The sequence below is a fragment of the Stegodyphus dumicola genome, chromosome 3 (assembly GCF_044657685.1).
Source record: "Stegodyphus dumicola isolate Sdum_Otavi_A_Nest chromosome 3, ASM4465768v1".
NCBI lineage: Eukaryota > Metazoa > Arthropoda > Arachnida > Araneae > Eresidae > Stegodyphus > Stegodyphus dumicola.
In genome coordinates this window covers 276534296-276556833 of record NC_140770.1, presented here as the reverse complement: position 1 = coordinate 276556833, position 22538 = coordinate 276534296, and the positions used below count along the sequence as shown (strand labels likewise).

Genomic DNA, 22538 nt, shown 5'->3' with positions numbered 1-22538 from the left:
ACTAAGAAGAAAATAGACTAGAAGTGAGAAGAAAAATAGAACTCTCAAGTTATATTTCTCCGTTTGTACAGGAGAAGAATTGTGCAATACAAGGTAAGCAAATAATAAGACACTGGAGCTTCCAAAAATTTTAATTAGAATTGACAAATCGACCTACTTGACAAAACATTAAAGGAAAGAATCGGCAAAAGTACAGACTAGAATTGTCGAAAAGACTAAATACCATACAACACCTCTTTGCATCCAACAAAACAAAAGAAAGTCTGATATATTCTGAAAAATAATTCATCTACAAAATAATATCTGCATGTACTTAGTATATACCCTCTGCATGTACAGGAAAAAAAAATATTCTTTGCATTTATGTACATAATCATGTTATATATATGCTTTTAAACGTATTGTTATGCATATCATAATGCATTAATATGTTATACATTTGCCATTATAATATGTATTTAGATTTATATCCTGTATTTACCATCATGTTCTATATTTACCAGCATGTATTCGGGTATGAAAAGCACCTTATGTCACAATTATATTTTAACCGTATGTAAAAATATTAAATATAACAAAATTCTGCAAAAAAATGTTCAATTAAAGATAGATAGTGCGGTTGGAGAATTCTCACATTACTAATAGTTAACCAATGGGTGTTCACTGCGCTGCAACCTAAACCTAACCAAAATGAACTGGCAGGCATTATTTGTCATAGTCGAAACAGGAAATTGAATTTATTTATGCTTATTAAACAGCGATATCAGTTAAGTGAAAAGGATAGGTTTTTCTAATATAAAAAAGCAAAAACAGCTACCAGTTTAACCCTTTCCGGCACGCTATCTTTTAAAGTCGAAGTTTTGATTAAAAAAAAAAAAAAAAAAAGTAGGCGGTCTAATTAGGCCTAGTGCAGTACACAAGTAAAATTTTGTGAAGATAGCATTTACCGTTTATATCTGTGGGTGTGCCCTCAAGAGTGCTGAAACGAGCATTGTTGTCAATAAACTGACAGATGAGATGCGGAAAAACAAAGAATACAGACTCTCAGTAGTCCTAGATTATCGGTGAGCCCGATCTAGGCACACTTAGGTTTCGCCGTTTGATTTTAGGCAAGATTTCAAGGTAAAAATTTAAAACTAATATAGAATAAGGAAATTAGCATACAGCTAAAAAATAACATATACACTTCTTTTCAAACAATTCCTTTTATAACCTATAAAAAAATCTGGAAGATTTCTTTGAAAAATGAGAGTCTTAAAAAAATAAATATAGCTAAAACATATGGACTAGTTTGTGTTGAGCTGCCATCTACTATAAATAAAGAAGGTTCAGAGTAACCTATAAATCCTTTTTCATTAAGTGTTTCTGTGCGTACAGAAGGAAACTTTTAGGTGTGTCCAGACCGGAAACACTGTGCTGCAAAGGGTTAAAAGGAGGAATGCCTTCGTGGGGGATGTTTTGAAGGAAACTAGCTCATATTCCTGTTACAAATGGGGAAAACTACGAAACCAAGCAGTCACTGTTTACGTGGAACTGAAATGAATTCAGGTCAAACAATGAGTATCCAGATGTCTCAACCACTCGCTCGATGACAGGTAGGACTCAAATAAAAGAAAGAAATCTGTAATGATTCAGATTTTAACGCCGCACCGGATGGTTTGTTAGGGCTTTATATGCTTTCGCCGAACTCGCAATTCAACAGTTTATTATTGGACTAGAATTGAGACAACGTTTTAAAATTTAACTTCAGTATTAATGGTTATTTCACACACATTTACGCCACATGTAATTCAACAGCAAAATAGGAAAAGTTTTAAAAGCAACCTATGTTTAGACTCCCCGGTAAAACGTCATGTATTGCCATACATTTTTTTATATTCGCAAGTTTATTTCTTAAAAATAATACATAGCGATGAAATACAGCTGAGAAATTCTTTATATCCTTTTATTTTATTTGTGTTGTACATTTTTACATCCTTATACGAAATAAAAGAATTTTGTGTATAATATTTTAACGGATATATCCATTTCGACCGGTCCCGAGTTAATTTTGATTATTGAGGGAAATCTGTATGTACAAACCGAATAAAGGACTTTTTTTCTTAAGTGGACTGTAAAATAGATTTAAAATGTATTTTTCGTGTACCTTGCCTAACTCAAGAACCATTAGCTATAGAGCGTTGAAATTTTGTACATGAGACTGTTTTAACATCTAGTTATAGGACACCTCGGCGAATTTCTTGGTGTTATCTTGCAGCAATCGGTTAAATTCGCATCGGAAGGTGTAAAAATGAATAACCGCCAACGTTAAAGATAATGGAATGAGGTGGTGAATTGTGGGGAGGCCAGAGGCAGGCCAATCGCAAGTCCAGATATGCAGAGAGTTTAATTTAACGCCCAGCGTCGTATGTAACCTATGGAAACAGTTCCAGGATATTGGATCCATCGAGGAAAAGCTTGGGCAACGTCGTGCAAGAGCCACGATGGCCAGAGAAGATCGCTATTTGTCAATTTTAGCGATGTGTAACAGAGGGGATACAAGGTCTCAACTCTCTCTGTATGCAGCCACAGGAACCCGTGTAACAAGGTTGTTTGCCGGAAAACCGGTTGTTTGCATCCCGCCCACGTCTGTGGATAGGAGAGTCCGATTAGCATGGTGCAGGCAGCATAGTAATTAGAGTGCGGACCAATGGGTGACCGTTATGTTCACCGACGAGTCCCGTTTTAGCCTAAACATCGATTCTCGCCGTACTTTCATATGGAGAGAGGCAGGGACCCGCTACCTACCCTCCAATGTCCGTGAAATCAAATGGCGGTAGCGGTGTAATGGTCTGGGCAGGCATCATGTTGAATGGCGGCGCACCTCTCCACGTCTTTGACAGAGGCTCTGTGACTGGTGTAAGGAGCCCTATGTTCGCCTTTTACGGGCCCCGAGTTTATCTTACAGGAAGATAACGCGAGGAAGATCGACGAATTTCTCGACTGTGAGAATAATCGCCGGATGGATTGGCCAGCAAATTCTCCACACATCAACTCTATACAGTATGTCTGGGACGCTCTGGGAAGGGCAACTACAACTCGCAACTCCCCTCCGAGAACCATCCAGGAACTAAAAAGAGCGTTGCTGAATGAGTGGGACCAATTGCCACAGGCACTGGAAAACTGCCTTATTTCCAGTATGACATCAGGCTGCGAGGTCTGTATGGCTGTAAGATGGGAGCATATCCCCTATTAACCCATTTCTTTTGTGTCTTTGTGTCAACCGCTGTTTCAGACCTTCAGACTCCCATGAGTGTTACACACGAACATGTATGTCTATTATAAATGTTGAATGTTTATTTTGTTTGTATTATATCAACTTATGTTCACACCAAATGTTATTGAAATCTGTCCAGCAGTTCTGGAGATAGCAGATCAAATATGAAAATTCTCTTAATTTATTTCACCAGTATATTAGACTAAATGAACATATTCTAAAGTATCATTTATGTTTGAAATATGCTTGAATCTTGGTCGCCCCAAAATGTAGAGCCCTGTATTATATTTTAAAAAAATAAATAAGAAGAATCTGCATAAATCTGTGTATGTTTCTCGCATTGTGATGAAACAACAGTAGAGCCATCCAATTTTGGCACCACCACCATTATCCATCGAACATGGGCATCTGGAAGCCGAAACTTGGAATTAGTTTTATTATCGATTTCATATTTGTTAATTAAAAATTCGTTAAAAGTTTACAAAACTCAAGGATTTCAAAGCGAGCAATAGCAACGTTGTACAGAAAACACATTTTTTCTGCACTTCGCGAGAGTGTGTATCAGAAATTCTAAAGATAGGCTCATTTTAAAATTATTTTGTGATACTGAACTGAATTTTACGGTTTAAGCTGGAAGAACATGCTCTTCAATTAATAAAGGTAACAGGCAAAACGTTAAAAAAACTCTCCTTTAGGCGTAATGTAAAATCTGAAATCTTTCAAATTTTTATATTTTTGTTTTATATTAAATAGTTTTTCACACTGCTATTTGTTATTTAGGTGCATCACTGCCATGAAGCTGTTATTAGCTGTTGCCAGTGCGAATGAAAAACATCAAATCTACATCTTTTTTGCGTATAGATTGCTTGTAATATTTAATGTTATTCTCTGAATATTTTAACTAGCAACACATATTTTAAATATTTTCACGGATGTTTATCAGTACCACCGAAACGTTCTGGGAGTTTGTTCATGGGTTTTACTTTTGCCATAAGAAATTCCATTCATCGGTCTTCTTGCACGATTTTGGAAGATAAAAAGCAAAACAGGAAAAATAACGAAAAGCGAATGTGCTAAGAAAAGTAGACCATTTTTCTGTTATTCATATTTCACAATCTCGTTTTCAAAATAATCTCATAAGCAAAACAAATAATGCGAAATTTTCCAATGAATATCTTTTTAATGTTCATATGTAGAAACCGGCTTGGCTGCCTATTTCCCCCCGACCAAATCGAAAGACTAGTCATTGCCTCGTTTCGATTCTTCCTTTACCCAACAATCCTGTGTTGAAATGAATACCAGTTTCGAGATCACGACCCTAATCCAATCATTGCCTTTTCTTGTTCTGATCCGATTCTTCCATCCCTAACAAGAATTTTGCATTTTAGCAAAACTGAATTCTGAATTTGGAAGCGGTAAAGTCTCTTCTCTTTTCATACATCCGCAGCCTTCTCTTCTGTACTGATTCAAGCTCAGTCGTCGTCTTTTTTGTCATTATTATTGTTATTTCCCTCGTAGCATTCAGGAATCCATTTATGAGAGATCTGCTTGTATTCTGCTTCAGATTATCGATTATTTTGAAGACACAGCGTTACAATTTCATCGCGAAAACTTAGGAAATATGGGAGGAAGACGGTACAGGATTCAATGAAATAGCTTACGCGAAATATTGTGTTTGTGAATCGTATTTGCATTGAGATAAGTGAAAGAATTTGCATTGGACGCCGCAGGAATTTTTTAAATATTTCGAATTGGGAATTTTACATCGCAATTTTAACCTGGCATAATTCAAGTGTATATTATTGAATTTTTTAAATGTTATGTGTTGTATAAAATAATTAGAATATATAAAGGGTGTTGTCACATTTCTGTAGCGATTCTGATTTTTAATAATCGATCTAAATACTAATTTTAAAATACAAACATGACGGCATCCAATTGGAATAAGATTTAATTATCGTCTGCGACATTAAAAACATTCTTTTCTTTAAAATATCGCTTAAAAATAAACAATGGATCGAACGCTATATTTTTGCACTGTCGAAGAGACATATTCTTATTTAATTATTAAAAAAAAGAGTTAAAAAGCATGGTTTTGATATTTATACACGTAAAATAAGTGACATAATTAATTATGCAATTATTAAAAAAATCTTATGTGTACACCACATGACATCCTTGTACGGAATATTAAATTATACGCATTTTTTCTTGCATTTCATTTAAACTTATTCGATTGAATTCAATCTACTTCGTTGACAGCGCATAAAACACAATATAATAAATGCACTCTTTAAAATTCACTATATTTGTTTACCATAGCGACACTCTGGTGCTAGGTTCACTTAATATTTTGTTCATATTATAACTCAGAAATGCACAAAATTTATATCATTTAAAGAATTATCTAACCGTTGTCACATGTTCTATTCAAATACTATAATAAAGCTAGAACGATGTATAAAAGAAATTAATCAAACAAAACAAAAAAGAACAGTTTTTCACAGACGATTGAGTATTTCTCATTGAATTAATTCAGTTCTCACTTCGCGACAAAGCAAAAATACATAATAACTCAAAATCTCTGTATTAAAAATTACCAAATAAATCTTAAACACTTATTTTCTCGAAAAACTTTTAGAAAGGATTAAGCATGATTTAACTGGAAATAATAAATAAAGGCGTTACCTTTATTGTTGCGAAGCTTAGTCTCTCTAGAGTGGCAATAAATTTACTATTCTCCTGTTTCAAATGTAAACAAATATGTTCGCCATGTTATTTTAAACTTAACCGCACTTAAACAGCTTTTAAATTGTTAATAATTGTACAAGCATTGTTTCCAGATTTACGAAAGACAAAAACCTTAACCGGAAGATAAGAACAATATAATTCAATCATTTTTAAAGTAAAAAATGTACAATTTACAAACATATAAGAGTAAAAAAACTGAGATCACTGAGCCGGGTAACAGAGTGGATATATATATATATAAATATATTTATATACGTTTGATTCGGCCGATTGCAACCAAAATACGAGGTGCACATCTGCATGTTATAGCAGTCCTATATACAAAGTTTCAACTTTCTGAGGCTACTCATTTGTGAGTTATGCGAGATACGTACCTACATACGTTCGTACAAACGCCACGAAACATTCTTATCAGAATTCTTTTTAAAGCAGTTTTATAATTTTTTTTTGTAGGAAAAGAGCCTTTAATTCTGTCCTCATGTACAGATATCACGCAAAAACATCGTTAATTTGCGTTCGATAGCGGTCAAAATGGATATTTTCTTTGAAATATGCTGACTGAAACTTTTCGCGATTGCAATACTTCCCTTTTACTTCGTACAAGGAAGAAAAAATGAGAAATGAAACCGGAATTGGAGCTATTATTTTTAATTGCATCCCACCCAAGTCCCCTGAAGAATATCTTGTAATTAAGACAAAATAACACGCCGAATAAATACTAATTCAGAAGTCAAACAACAAAAATCAGCGTTATATTTACAAAATTTTTCACAGGACTAGTTTCGATGGTTTTACCGAACCACCATCCTCAGCTGCAAAACCGCAAATCCGGTTTTGCGGTTTTGCAGCTGAGGATGGTGGTTCGGTAAAACCATCGAAACTAGTCCTGTGAAAAATTTTGTAAATATAACGCTGATTTTTGTTGTTTGACTTCTGAATTAATATCTTGTAAGTCAAGATGTAATATAATAGTTCAATAAAAGGGCTACCAAAGTGAATATATTATAAAATATAATTAAGGTTTTTTAATATATAAATCTCCGCACAATAGTTACAAAAAGTGTACTACTCTGCAAAACAGTCAGTCTCTTTGTGCTAAGGAGATTAACGCTTACAGCTAATTTCAGACAGGACATTTATAGATTTCAACATCACATCAGGGCATTTATTAAGTTTTTTATGCTATATCTGAGCATCGCATGTTAATAATCAGCTCTTGGACTAATTGTTGTCAACACAATTTGTTTTTGTCTTTTTAGCTTTATTATTAAGCATCGCTTTCTACGAATTTACTCAACATAAAATTCAAGCTCAAAATCAGAATATTTAAAGGCATCCTATCTTTAGAATTCCGACAAAGTATTATGAATTCGCATAAAAGTTTTATACTTTCTACATGACTTTTCAAAAAACTAGTCGCTCGAGCGGACAGCTGAGTAAAAGAGTTATCATAAAAAAAGAATATATATAATGATTTTTAACATTCCGCTAGTGTAATTAGATAAAATTACTTCATACATCTAATTAGAAATTTCATGATTTAGATGCATTTTCATTTAAACCAATCATATCGAAAAATAGAAAAAAATATACTTAAGAAACTGATTATTGCTTTCACATCGCTTATTTTATTACTGAGTTACATTCCGCATTAAATCTGATACTCTAAGGCTTTATTGAGCGGCAAAACTCTGGGGCGTGGAAAACAAAAGTATTTTATTTCTGGCATTAGCTAAACACTGCTTTCAAGTACCCTAGTTTGTTGATTAAAACTGAAAGAGAAATGTCTTACATTTTGCCGAAGGTAGCAGTCTGGCGCGATAGGAGATAAAAATGTTCGATTTCGAGTGATGTTGCAATTGCTCGCTTTCAAATCGCTGCATTTGTATTTAAAAAATTAATTTAAACGGTTATAAAATATGAAATATATATAAAAAAATAGAAATTCAAAATTAGGGTTTTGAGGTGGACATGTTTAGGAAGACTACATGCATATATAATTTGGTGGTTCTAGTTGCCACCAATTTTCCACAATGCGAAGGACTTACATACATACAAATTTTTCGTCATTTAGTTTTTGTAAGTAATATATGGCGATAAAGTTTTTTTTGCAACAGGTTGAAAAGTTATTTGGACACAAAAGTGATACGGGGGAGGGGGGAAGTGAGTTCTGAGACCAGTAAAACAAAAGGCCTGCGCCTGTAAATATGTTTTCATGGCTTATATATAGCTTCAGCAAAAGAAACGCATTCACGGGAGCTAACCTTTGATAGCGGTAGCTAAAGTGCAAGCAGTGTTGCCAGATTGGTTCGATTTTTCACAAATTTGACAAACTTCTGCTGCTAAAATTTTAGTATTTGAGATTTTGCGAAATTTTTGGGACCTGCATCATTTCTGTATGCTACTTTTTGCTACTTCCATTTTTTTAATATAACATAAAAGGATTTTATATTAAAATAATGTATCAATCAAAAATGATTTATATTAAAAAAACAGTTTATTTAAACTTAGTTGACATCTAGCAATCTTGTTTACATGAGGGTTTTCCTTTTCAAGGCTGCATAGCCTGATGCGGGCAAAACAAGAAGGGATAGGGGGAAGAGGGAAAAAGTGGGAAAGAAAGGGGGAAAGACTGCTTACGGATCCGTTTGTTTTGTTTTTAAACTACCCACTTATATAATGATAACGAATCGAATAAAACACCTTGCAGCTTGCGCGCCATATATTGGGGTACCGAAACAGAGAAAGAAAGAAATTCATTCTACTGATTGATAAACAAATATAGTGAATTTTAAAGCTGATAAACAAATATAATGAATTTTAAAGATGATAAACAAATATAGTGAATTTTAAAGAGTGCATTTATTCTATTGTGGTTATGCGCTATTGACGCAGTAGATTTAATTCAATCCAATAAAGTTCAAATGAAATGCAAGGGAAATTGATTATAATTTAATATTCCGCACAAGGACGTCATATGGTGTATACATCAGAATAAGAAATAGCATTTAAATATTTTTTTTTTTATGTTCAATGTATCATGTGAATCAAAATGTGTTGTCAAGAAATAAACTGTGTTTTCCCTGAAGAAGATGCTTCTTTTCAACTGAGACATCACGTTAACAGTTTTGACGCACCAGAAACCGCAAATGAAGTTTTTTAACTAATAAGTAGAACCGGCATACGTCAGCGGATGCTGACAACTTCAGTCAACAGCAGTTGATTAATGTCTTATGGGTAGTGAGACGCACACGAGTCGTACTCCAAGGAAATGACGTGTTAAATAAAAATTTTCGCTTCCATACAGGATGTTATATCATGTTGGAATTATTCCAAAGAGGATCTATACCGAGTCACGAATGTACACTCCGCAAAAAAAAAAAAAAAAAAAAAAAAAAAAAAAAATGGGACAGTTTTATATTTCCCGTTATACTCGGCCGATTGAATAATTCCACTTGCGTTTTTCCTGTCACGAAATCGCGACTTAGGCTATGTATTAGATTTATATATAGCATTGTTCTAATACAGGTACTTTGACAAAAAAATTAGCCTTTTTTCTGAAATGACATGGCCCTTTTTTTTCACATTTCGATTCTACGACTCAAATTATGTCAAACTACCAAGTTTAGTAAAAATCGCACGAGTACTTTTTAAAAAATTAATTTTCAAAATTTTAGCTGCTCAGTGTTAATTGCATTTGCTATATATTTATTAATCTCCCTTTTTTTAATTAAAATTATTTTGTTCTTCCTTGCCCATTTCAAAATTTAGATTAATTGCAAATGAAAGTCGCCCATATTTTATTTTTTAAATTTGTATTTTGAAAAAATGTCTAGAAATTTTTCGAAAAAATAATTGAATTATTATCGATAAACGCTTTACTGTATCATCTTAAGTAGATGTATTTCGAAGCGTACCTGCAAAACATTAGAGTTTATTTATTCAAAATTTCCGAAGATATACATGAATATATATTGAAGATGTACATGAATATGCACATGCTATATCGGCGCGTTTCGAAATTTGCCAAATTTGTTGAAAACGATAACATTGATGTGGTTTAGGCTCTTTGTTGAAAATTATTTGGAAGTAGGAAGAATACCTTTCTTCCGCTCACATACAATGTAAAAACGGGAAGGAAAATAGGTTGCCATATTATTAAGAAGTTCTCCAAAAATGCGCCAAGATAAACTTTGAATTTGTTCATAAATTTCGAGATAAATTTTACAACATTTAATATTTAGGCATAACTTCACTCGTAGAATCGAAATATGGGAAATATTAACATGTAATTTCAGAAAAAAGCCCGAATTTGTGAAAAAAAAACCTATATTAGAACAATGTTACATATACACTCATGTCCATAAATTAAGGATAATGCAAAATCATGCAAAGGAAGAGTTAGAAGCAAAACAAATTTGACTTATTTGTAAAGCTTATTTATTAAACAAAAGGTAACGAACAAAAAAAGATGCTATATGTTTGATATTATTAAAAAAACTAGTGATTTTTCCCCTTGGACCAAATTACAAAAAAACTATATTTACAAAAAACCAATATTACATGCTTGGTATGAGTGTTAATACATTGTATGTCTCCCAGACGATGCAATACAGTCCGTACAACGCCTAGGCATGCTGAGTATCAAATTATCGATCTGATCTTGGGAGATATTACACCACTCTCAAAGCAATGCTCTCCGAAGTTCCGGTAGACATGTAGGAGGAGGTTGACGGGCTGCAATACGTCGGCCAAGCATGTCCCACGCGTGCTCTACTGGATTCAAGTCCGGTGAGAATGCTGGCCAGTACATACGGGTGATATTCTCCGATTGAAGGCATTCACTTACGATGTTTGCACGGTGAGGACGGGCCTTGTCATCCATAAACACAAATTGTGCGCCCATGGCGCCCCGAAACAAACGTACATGTTGTGCCAGAATGACGTCCCGATAGATTTGGCTTGTCATGGTTCCAATTTGAACATGTAGGTCAGTTCTGGAACCCAGAATAATTCCACCCAAAACGAGCACTCCTGCACCACCGTAACGGTGTCGTTCAATGATGTTTTCTTGGTGGTAACGGGTCCCTGGAGCTCTCCATATGAAAGTCCGGCGAGAATCAGACAGCAAGCTAAACCTGGACTCGTCGGAAAACATCACACAAGCCAAGCCCACTGTTGCGGTGTCCACTATGCATGCTCTCTACTCCAGGCTTACCGCAGGCGACAGTGAGTTGCAGTAAGTGGAACGCATCTGACAGGTCTACGAGAATATAGACCAATCAGCCCTAAGCGTCTGTACACGGTCTGCCTTGAAATTGTACCAGTGGCTGAAGAGAGCTGACGAGACAGGTCTGAGGCTGTGCTCCGCCTGTTTCTTTTGCAGTAACTGCCAAATACCGGTCCTCATTCGGCGTTGTAACTCTGGGGCGACCTGTGCTGTAACGTCTACTCACATTACCATCATCTTGGAATCGTTGCCAAAGCCTGGAGATGAAACTCTGTGTAATTCTAAGTTCGTCTGATACTTCCAGTTGGGTACGCCCACATTCCAGACGGCCGATAATTTTACCACGTAAAAAATCATCCAAATGCGTCCTTTGTGTCATAACTATTCGGTTATTGCACTGAAATGCAAGGAAATAAAAAAGATTTAAGTCACGAAGAGGTTCCTTCTTTCAAATTAGTAATTACTGTAACCGTACTGGCAAAACTGGAGTTATATTCCTATGAGCAGAAACTGACTGCTCGTTTCCTTAAAAACTAATTTTTGTTAACATGATGAAATAATCCTAGAATTGTTAATGGATAACGTAATTAACTTCAGAGTTTTGAAATGTAATTATTACTCTGAGATCCTATATGAGATTATTCTGTTTTAACTTATTTTATGAAATGCGTTCCAGTTACTAATTAACCATTTTTAAACCTAAGACATTAGCACTAAAGCATACGACACAATGACGTTTTCAAGCAATTCTGTACTCACTTCTGAGTATCAAAACTATGGCTGAGTACTTACACTTGACAAGAATTATTTGAAAGAATAAAAATTTTCTGTTGCATTATGTAATAGTTTTGCGTATAACAAATACATATTAAAGCGAGAAATAAATATCATATCAGTATTAAACAGCATGCTATGCGTGAACGTCAAAACTACTTTCTTTTTGAAAGCATTTTCGTGATAATTTCTTCTGATAGAACCTCATCAGACTTACACAGAGGGTGTTTACAGACTTTTAGAATTAAATCGATAAAGGATTAAAAAAAAAATTAGCAAACGGTTTGGAATAAAATTTCTGGCAAGAGCTTATTATTTGAAATGAAAAATATCGTCGGCTACTTTCAAATTAATTCTTCTTTCAAAATATGACATGTAAACAAACTCTGGATTGAGGCATACATTTTTGCTCTTTCCAAAAAAGAGATGTATTCCTATTCCATGATTCGAAAATATTGTTAAATGCATAGTATTTAAATTTTTAAGTCAAAATCGGAAAGAGAAAGATCGTCAATCATTACTTCTACATGAAAACTCTAAATATGTACCCCAAAACGATATGTACTCTTGCTAGTATTTTTAAAGTTAAAATGTTGATATAACAAGAGATAAATTTGGTCACGGAAAAATAAACTTGGAAATTTTACATAAAGCTTTTCAGTCACGGTTATCACGATATAGACTTACAGTCAAGAAAACGTCCATTAGACTAAATATTTTAAAAATACTCTTTAGATTTTAAAAATTAATTAAATGGCCTCGAAAATATTTTTCAAATGTGTAAATACGCTCCGTAGTTTCAGATGATATATGGAAAGGTTATTCAATGCGAAGTTTTGTATATCTAGCCATGTTGTTATACACATTATTTAAAATTACAATTTTGCATGCAAGATTTTAATTGAAGATATGTTGGCTGTAAAATTTACCCGTTATTCTCTTTTTAACCTCTTCGTCGTTCGTAACGCGTCTAGCGCGTTCAAGTGAAACTTCCGCAGGGCGGCCGTCACGCGCCTCAAGCGTTCTTCTACATTTTAAAACTTTTAAACGTTTAAAACGCTTTCTAAATGTTTACTTGTTTGAGTTTAATTTCTGTTTGTTCTAATACCTCCTTAGAGGGTAGCACTAATCAGGCATTCTATTTCTAATTGAATTTGCCCCGGGTTTTATGAATATTAGCGCCCTTTCACATAAGATACAAGACAGTGAGAGATGGCTTCAACGTCTACTCAGCAGAAAAAGAGAAAAAATGGGGCTGTGAATTGGAAAGACAAGAAGGATATACGTTTGATGAGCACAGTCCATAATAACTCGATGATTGATCTTGGAACACGGAAAAGAACTGTAAAATAACCAATAATTGTAAAAGATTACAAAACAAAATGGGAGGAGTGGACCGCCTGGATCAGATGTTATCCGATTAACCTGCTGTTAGAAATAAGCAGAGATATTATTATTTTCCATTAGGCTTTATTTCTTTATAATTTTACTTAATATTCATTGACATTCATCCTCTACGAAAGTCATGTATGGAAAGATATGATGTACAGAGAAAACAACATTACACGCTAGGAAAAACAGACGGCCGCTGGGGGGGTTTTTCGCGGACAGGAGAGGACGGCGAAAGGGTTAAGAGAACTTGATTGCATTGTAACTGTCAGGCTGTCTTTTATTAATTAAAATTCAGTGTCTTTCAAAAATGTTCCTTAGTGGCAATTTTTAAAATTATTCTGTATAAACACTTTGGTGCAGTCACCATAAAAAGCTTCTACAAAATTGTCTGCTCCTGTGCAAAAAAATAAGCTTTTATTATTCTAATTGCTTGCTGAAATCCAGAAATTAATTGAAAATCAACAACAAATAAAATTTAGGGTCATTATTTATTCTACTTCCCGTTAAGAAAATGCATCTGCCTCAATAATATTTACACACCAAACTGGAAGAGAAAAAGAACAGTGCAAAATTCAAACGTAAACAAAACAGCAATCTTAGTTTGGCCTAGATGCTGAATGACACTGTCGATTTCGATAGAGATCAAACACAGGTCCCTCTTCTTCGAGAGCAAAATTTAATTTTGTAAAATAAGAGGAGGGCAACGACCGCTTTACATCGCAGGCAAACATTGGAGCAATGCGAATACAAATGCAACTCTAACTATCAAGGGAAATAGTAATGGAGTATGCGAAACTGTGACATTAGAATTATTAAAGCGTTAGAAAGAAGTTGGTCTAAATAACTTTAATCAACTCAAGAAAATAAGGTTTTGAGCACAATAAATGTTTGAGAAATGGGAGAAGAAGCGACGACCGTATTTGGCAATTCCTTTTTTCTTTTAAGCTTCTGAACTAGAAATGACCAGTGCTGATTAAGACTTGGTTTGTATCATAAAAAAGGTTCAGAAAATATATTAATGAAATTTAAAATATTCTGAAAGTGTTAAGATTTAACTGTCCTCCATAAGGACCTCTTTTAAATTTGAATATTACTTATGCGTAGAGATTATCAATTGAAATGCCCCAGGATGAATAGCGAAACATTTTTCATACTAGATGAATATACAAGGGGTGATCAAATGAAAAGGTACGAAACGACGTAAAAACGTAACAGTTAAATATTTGCATATTCCGCCATGGGAGAACGTAGAGCGATATCTCGGGATGTGATTAGAGTCTCTGACTAGGATCTGAGCATGCGCGGCGCCCGCTTGCGCAGGAGAGAGCAGAGCCTCTTATCAAAAACGGCGTCCAAATGATGCAGCAGTCTGTATGAGGACAGGATGGCGTTTGCGTTGCAAAATTCGAAGACTGAGGAGCAGCGAGTTGTTATCCGATTTCTGACAGTGGAAGGTGAGAGACCGGCAGCTATTCATCGCCGGATGGTGAGATAAATGTGTCTCTGACAAGTCTATCAGAAAATGGAGTGTCCATTTTCGTGCAGGCCGTGAGAGTGTGGGTGATGACCCGAGACCAGGCCAGGCAAACACTGTCATCACGAGCGCTCTCATCGACAAGGTGGACGACCTAGTGAGAAGTGATTGGCGTCTCACATTGCGAATGTTGGCGGTGAAGGTGGCTGTCAGCTATGGAGCCGTGTGGACAATTATTCACGACAGGTTGCGAAATCGGAGGGTGAGTGCCGCTTGGGTTCTGAAGCAGCTGACCGACCAGGAAAAGGAACTGCGTATGGGGCTAACACCTGGTGCCACAACTACGAGTCAGAGACAAAGCGGGACAGCATGCAGTGGAAACATGCGTCGTCACCTCCCCCTAAAAAGTTCAAAGCCGTGCCGTCAGCAGGCAAGGTGTTGCTCGCCGTCTTTTTCGACGTTCAAGGTCTGCTACTTGTGGAATTCTTCGAGCACAGAAAAACCATTAACTCCGATGTGTACTGTGAGACACTCCAACGCCTACGTAGGTCCATCAAGAACAAAAGACCGGGGCTGCTCACGGAGGGTGTGTTTCTGCTCCATGATAACGCGCGTCCACACGTCTCTAGAGTCACACACACGGAACTGGCCAAGTTCAAGTGGGAGACGTTGGACCATCTGCCCTACAGTCCGGACATGTCGCGCTAAGCGATTTCTATGTGTTTGGTCCACTGAAGAAACACCTGAAAGGGGAGCGCTTCAACTCGGACCACGTACTTAAGGACGCTGTGAAGGACTGGGTCTCGTCACGGCCACAGGAATTCTGGGAACAAGGAATCCTGCGGCTTGTTCTCAGGCCGATGGTGTATATTTTGACTAAAGTCTACATTTGTACCCACCGTGTCGTTTCGTACCTTTTCATTTGATCATCCCTTGTACTAACTAACAACGGATCGTTACATCTTTCTGTACATTTAAAACAACGGATCGTTACATCTTTCTGTTAACTATGCTAACAACGGATCGTTACATCTTTCTGTGCATTTAAAAAGGAGAAAAATGCATATCGTAATTTCATAAAAATATTAAATGCTTTTAATTAAATACATCGTGTTTAAATGCGTTTTTATTTCAGCTAACTTGATTAAAAAGTAAAAAATAATATTTTTACGAAAGCGTCTACTGCTTTTCAGCAGTTTCCTTGCTAATCAATAACAGATAAAATTAATTTAAAAGCTCTTATATTTCACCGAATGGCAACAGACTGGAATGAAAAGTGAAGCAACGCACTGACAGTGCATCAATAAAAATCATAGTTCAAGACTAATAATTTCTTTATATAATTAAAAAGATTGACATATTGATATCTACCAAAAACTGGGAATGAAAACTAATTAAAATAATCATATTAAAGATAATCACGTTCTTAATTGTGTCTAATTATAACACTTTTTTGGGTCAGTTTCGGCATACTTTAATAATTTTACACACTATGTAGCATAAAACTCTTTTATTTTTTTCAGTGTCTTTCCTCGAAATGCATATTTCCCTCTAATTTTAGAGGAAATTAGATATCTATTAGAAATTAAAGGTCTATTAGTAAATTAGAGGTCATTTCATTATCTTTAATTGCGAATGAAAATTTTAAAAATACAAAAACACTTAAAATTAATAATAAAATATATTGAATAATTCACCTTTAGCATTCGGCCTATTTTCAAATATTCTGTCCCAGAAGAAAAGAAAGAAAATTCAAGATAAAATATGTTTAAAATTTAATTTGAGCAATGCATTGCAAAAATATGACTAGAAATATATTTATACAATTCAAAATATAAAACAAATCGATTGAAAAATTTTAATATAAATCTTAAAATGTGTGATCGTAGGCAAAAATGCCTGCCCCTTTCAAGTTTTATGCTATTCAATCTTTTTGCTTCGTAACCTAATTTATTTTTTTAAATAAAGAAGTTTAATTATTTTAAATATGAACTATTAGTGTGTTATATTCATGATGAACATTAATTACAGAAGATTTTTCTTTAACAAATGAATAGAAAAAAAAATTGTCTTGCACTTCCAGTCAGGTCCGGTGCCTTTAGATTATTTTAGCCAAAATTAGTTTGTAAATCTGTCTAAAAGGAGCAGTACATATTCAGTGACATTGATAAACTAGTCAAGCTATGCTTGACTACTCTGAATATGTGCTGCGCCACTTTAAGCATATTTGCAACCTAATTGGTGGTAAAATAATCTCAAGAAAATGAACAATAATCTCATGAACTTAAGATGAAGTGGAAGACAAATTATTTTTATTGATTTGCTAAATTTTTATACAAAAATGTTCAATCAATTTTTTTACATTGTAAATTGTAAAAATATATTTATAGTCATTTTATGCAATGCATTGCTCAAATTAAACTTTAATATTAATTTATCTTGAATTTTCTTTCTTTTCTTCTGGGACAGCACATATAAGCGAAATTTGAAAATGGGCCTAGAAGTACATTTTAGGTAATCACATCGTATATCGCAGTATACATATCTCGCTCTAACATTCTAACACTTATTTTCACCTATTCTAACAATTTTTCACCTATTCTAACAATTTTTTCACCTATTCTAACACCCATTTTCGGTACAGAACATTATTATTAGTACACAGTTAGGTCATATGTAAATTTCTGCTTATCTTGAAATTAAAAATATATATATATATAATTTTTCAGTAATCTGTTCTATCCAATGCCAAAGAGAATTAATTTTCTCAAGATACGTGCGGCTGCAAAGCACTCTCCTCGTTATAGTGAACGTATCCCTCAAATTCGTTATATTCGATTCTCATACATTTGAAAGCTCACTATAGCCGTATAAAATACATCTACGGTTATATGTAACATACATCAGACGGACCAAAGCTTTTGTTCCTTATATTTGAAGATTCGTAAACCAGGTTCTTTATAAAGAATTTTGACGTTATAAATGATTATAATAGAATTATAATAGAACTGAGATATTAAATTTGAGTGAGGATTCATGAACAGATTTGACTTTCATTCCAATTTCGCTTGTATCTAACCATTTTGCGAAGGTAGAACGTTGTTGGAAGGGAATACACACTTAAGACACTCATTCACAGAAAACAGATGTTCGTGTCAATATCCTTTCCTCCCATCAGATCCCTTACGCTCGAGAAGACGACCGGAGGCCATTATCGCCATACATCTTCTAAGTCGAACCCCAGTCGGGTAAGGTCAGACGATAATGACCCTCCCTCCGTACGGCTGTTGATCAAAGATCGAACAAGTAGTATTGCTATCACTTTAGCTCATGAGGAAATCTCAGAGAAATAATCCGAGTTCTGATCTAAATCGTGGAATTCTTAGTTCAGCTACTTATTTAGGGGGATCAAACATAATAATTGTAATTTATACAAGTACTGAATCACAAATGATGTAATCACTTCGTTTGCAATGCAGTATTGTAATGCAATATTGCAGTGCTCCATAGCATAAAAAAATATGATGTGAAGAGTGCATGTAAAAATATAAGCAGAAAAAAGATCTGAAAGAATTTAAATTCCCTGAGCTCGCAGGTTAGTAGTCTGCTTTTGGAATCATTCCTGCTAACAGAACCTTTTTTTCCCTGTTCAGTTTTTTTAAGAATCGTTTTACTATAGCTTCATTCTGTCACATAAAATACAACACACACACATACAAAAAAAATCTGGAAGCTTTCAGATTGTATTTTACTTCCAAAGGGCATTTTCTTAACGATTTGTGTATTACTGTTATTGATTAAATATCATATTCTTCGCACTTAAAACACACAAAATTCAATTCAACAGCAACATCGCAATATATTTAAAAAGAGCAAAACAGTATATCTTTAGAATTTCTGACACACAGTCTCGCGCGCTGGAGATTAAAATTGTTTTTTGAAGTACAGTGTTGCCATTGCTTGCTTTGAAATCGTCAAGATTGTTAATCATAAATTCTTTAAATTTTACAAAATTTTAAACGGATAATAAAACACGTTCGAAATTCGAAATTCGGGCTTCCAAGTGGTGCATTCAGCAGTAAAATGGCTATTTTAGTTGAAGTATGATACAGGAAATTTTTCGCGGTTACAATACGTCCTTTTTACGTCGTACAAAGAAGTAAAAATACACAAATTACAAACATATAATAATAAAGAAATTGAGCTCACCGAGCCGAGTAACAAAGACGACATATATATATATATATATATATACAGGGCGATTCTTAATTGTTTTTACAAATTAAGAGGGGTAATAGTACTCATCCAGATGAGCAATAATTACTATAGAACATAGGGTCGCATTCCACTCTAAAAAGCAGAAAAGTGGAATATTATAATTCCAGCCTGAACTTAAAACAGTGTTGGGAGAGCGAATCAACGAAACTAAAAATTGCACAATCAGTTTAGTGAAAAACTCACAGAGAGTGCACAGAAAGGATAAAACCCAAAACTTGGCATTCGAGTGTTAATTCGAGCTCAGACTTTGATGGCAAACACTCAAACGCACATCTTTGGTCGGCAAGGTCTCAACCTCGCAAACGATTGCAACAAGTTAATTATGTAATCAAGGGCCAAATAATATCAACCAACTTCAACTTATTCCAAAAAATTATTTTTTTGTAATGTTCTTTATTAAAACCGTTCTAAAGTATGCAAAAAGTTTCTAGACAACTTTTACTGTTAGATTTAACCGTTAAGGTTTGCAGGAGTTAATAATCAGTCTTACTGTTAGATTTAGTCTCTACTTTTTAATTCTTCCATGCAATTCATACCGTAGCGAATTTCACTCGTTCACTTATTCGACTTGTTAGAGAATCGGAGGGGGGACTAGTCTCACATAAACATCTTAATTAAGGAAATATAATATTTTCTCTTTAAATTGTGCCAATGAATAAACTATTCTTCTAAATTCGGAACGGCAATTTTTAACAATTAGGGGTACTTCAGGTTACGCAAAGACCATAAGATGTAACAACATGCCTTAGGAAAATACTTGCACTTATGCCAATAAACACTCTCATGAAAAATTAACAAAGTAAATCAACGTTTAGTAATGAAAACAGGAAAGGTGAAGGCATATTTTTTTTCAATTTAATAAACTTGGAGATAACAAGGAGTCAACGATCCCTCTTCAAAAGACCGCTCCAGTTTTTGACAGAAATTGTTATTCCAGTTCTTTCACGAATTGGCGATGTGCCAGCTGGCATATGGAGAAGATGGCATGTGGGGGACTGGGGAGTAAGATCAAAGGAGCCGAGAGATGCTCTAGAATTGCTACCCATGTTCCACCAACGCGCCCTCTTTAATTACGAATCACAAAAGATGCTCGGTCAACGCCCTAGGGAAAACAGTATCTGCTGCTCGTGTAGCTATTCCCTGGAGATGAGCGACTATTGGAAAGAACAGAATACTACAAACAGAAAGAACAGAATACTACAAACTAACTTCACCCAAAGAATTGTATGCGGACATAGATTCAATTTTTATGTTTCGAAAAATTTCAGAAACACACAAACACAAAAAGCAGTTTATCAATTATGTCATGTAAAGCGTGGAGTTTTTCCTTCCAGACAAGAAAGGTGCAATATTGCTGCAATTATTAGCCCTAAACAGCTATTAGTCTAGCAAGACTATTTTGCGTGCATTCATTTTTTTTAAATGCGATGTTTCATTTTTCGTTCGAGTCAATTGCCAACATGGCAAAATGTAAAATGTTTTTCTTTCAGATTTAATTTGTTCGTTATTGTTTAACAAATTTTTAAGAATATTATTATTTTTCTTAATTCTTTTTAATATGATTCTTTTGAAAAAAATGTATTTAATTAGCAATATATCTAAAATTTCAACATTTTTATAGAACAAAGTTACATATTTTTCATTTTTCAAATATACAGAATATGTATATAACATTCGCATGTCTATCTAAATCTAGTATCCTAAAAAATGTTTCCCATTTCCTGTTGGGCCATCTTTGCTGATAACCGTATTAATAAAACTACCCCTTTTTGACCAACGTTATGATCTGAACGCTTGAGGTTTTGTTTTTAGCCCAAAGGGCTATTAATTTCGTTTTGGCAATTTGCGCTGGTTCACTATAAATGTCCGTTCACTTTTCAAATTATTGCCACCCAATATTAGAGCCCTGTGTTATACTTAAAAGAAATTAAATAATGAAGAATGGGCACGTATGTATGTTTCCGGCATTCTGATAAAACAAACTGTAGCTAGAGCTATCAAATTTTGAATAACGTAATCCTTCACCGAATATGGGCATCTGGAAGCCCTAATTTGGAATTCAGAATGTTTTTATTATCTGATTTGTGTTGTATAAAGCATTTATAAATTTTTAATTAAGAAACTCAACGATTTCAAAGCGAGCCATGGCACCACTGTACGGCAAAAACAACATTTCTTACCTCCACCGCGTGAAACTGTGTATCCGAATTAAAGATATACGCTTTTTATATTACTTTGAGATATTGCTGTTGAATGGAAGTTTAACGATTTAAGTGCGAAGAATATAAAATTTAATATATAAAGGTAACACACGGAGCGTTTAAAAAATGCCCTTCCCCGGACATAATTTAAAATATGAAAGCTTTAAGATTTTTTTTTTAATTTCTTATTTATTTTTAAACATCTATTGTGTATTATGCTGACAAACGTAATCATAAAGTATCTCTTCTGTATTTACCATTTGTTTTAAACTAGTATCGTATTTGAACAAAACATAAAACCTTTCACTCGAGATGAAAGTATGCATTTTTGAATGAAAAGAAAGGAACTGCAACTTCAGTTCTGCAAGTGATTGAGTCATGCATATTTATTTCCCCAATATGCCTTTACAAATAAATCTTTTGCCGTATGCCACAGTTCTTTGCCATTCGACAGTCTCACAAATGGCATAAAAATTCGGAAATACAGAGCTGGAATTTCCTGACTTCTTAGAAAGTATCTTTTTCCTGTTTTGCATAAAGCTATATCTTAACAAGTTTTATAACATAATATGATATCCTTTTTAAAATGAGTCTTATTGAAGTAAATGTACTGAAGGCAGAAATAATACCTGCATAATCAACAAAATAGATCCTTGACTTTGAGCGCAGCCCTTCTTAAATTCATTCACGAGATGCCCCAGAATGTTACATCTACCCGGGTAAAATCGTTATTCTTCTACGCAGAGGAACGGAAGGCGTATCGGAGGGAGGGCACGATTCGGGGGCTATTCCTGACACGCTGCTAAATTAATTTGCTACATATCCATGGCTTGACGGACGGTTTTCTGAGAGCTTTGGCACCTGAAGTGAGTGGAAGAAGCATGTTGGGGTTTTCTACATTATATGGAAATGTGCACGAAGACCAAGTTCCTCGAAGACATTTTATTAGTACCAGAGGTGCTATTAATCTGGGAAATCACTTTTTGTCCGTATCAGTTTTATGTCTGAATCATTTTTCAAATTGTTGCCATCAAATGATATTATGGTGTACAACTGACAAATAAAAAATAATGAAGAATCTGCATGTATGCATGTTCCTTGCATCGCCATCTGGATCCGCCTAATTTTTAATACACCTAGTCTTCCACCCGAATGTGGGTATCTCGAAGCCCTAATTTAAAA

At 34.5% G+C, this 22538-nt stretch overlaps 1 protein-coding gene across 2 annotated transcripts in view; it reads right to left on the bottom strand.

Moving 5' to 3' along the window:
- LOC118185570 (uncharacterized) overlaps positions 1 to 22538 on the bottom strand; it is a 228414-nt gene that overhangs the window by 79847 nt on the left and 126029 nt on the right. The window contains exon 5 of one of the 2 annotated variants that reach the window (XM_085814200.1): positions 11604 to 11634. The exons of the other annotated variant lie outside the window; for it this stretch is intronic. Coding sequence (XP_085670326.1) covers positions 11619 to 11634 — 16 coding nt within the window. The 3' untranslated portion in view covers positions 11604 to 11618. Of the gene's footprint in view, positions 1 to 11603; positions 11635 to 22538 lie in introns of those variants that run through there. 2 annotated transcript variants of the gene reach the window in all.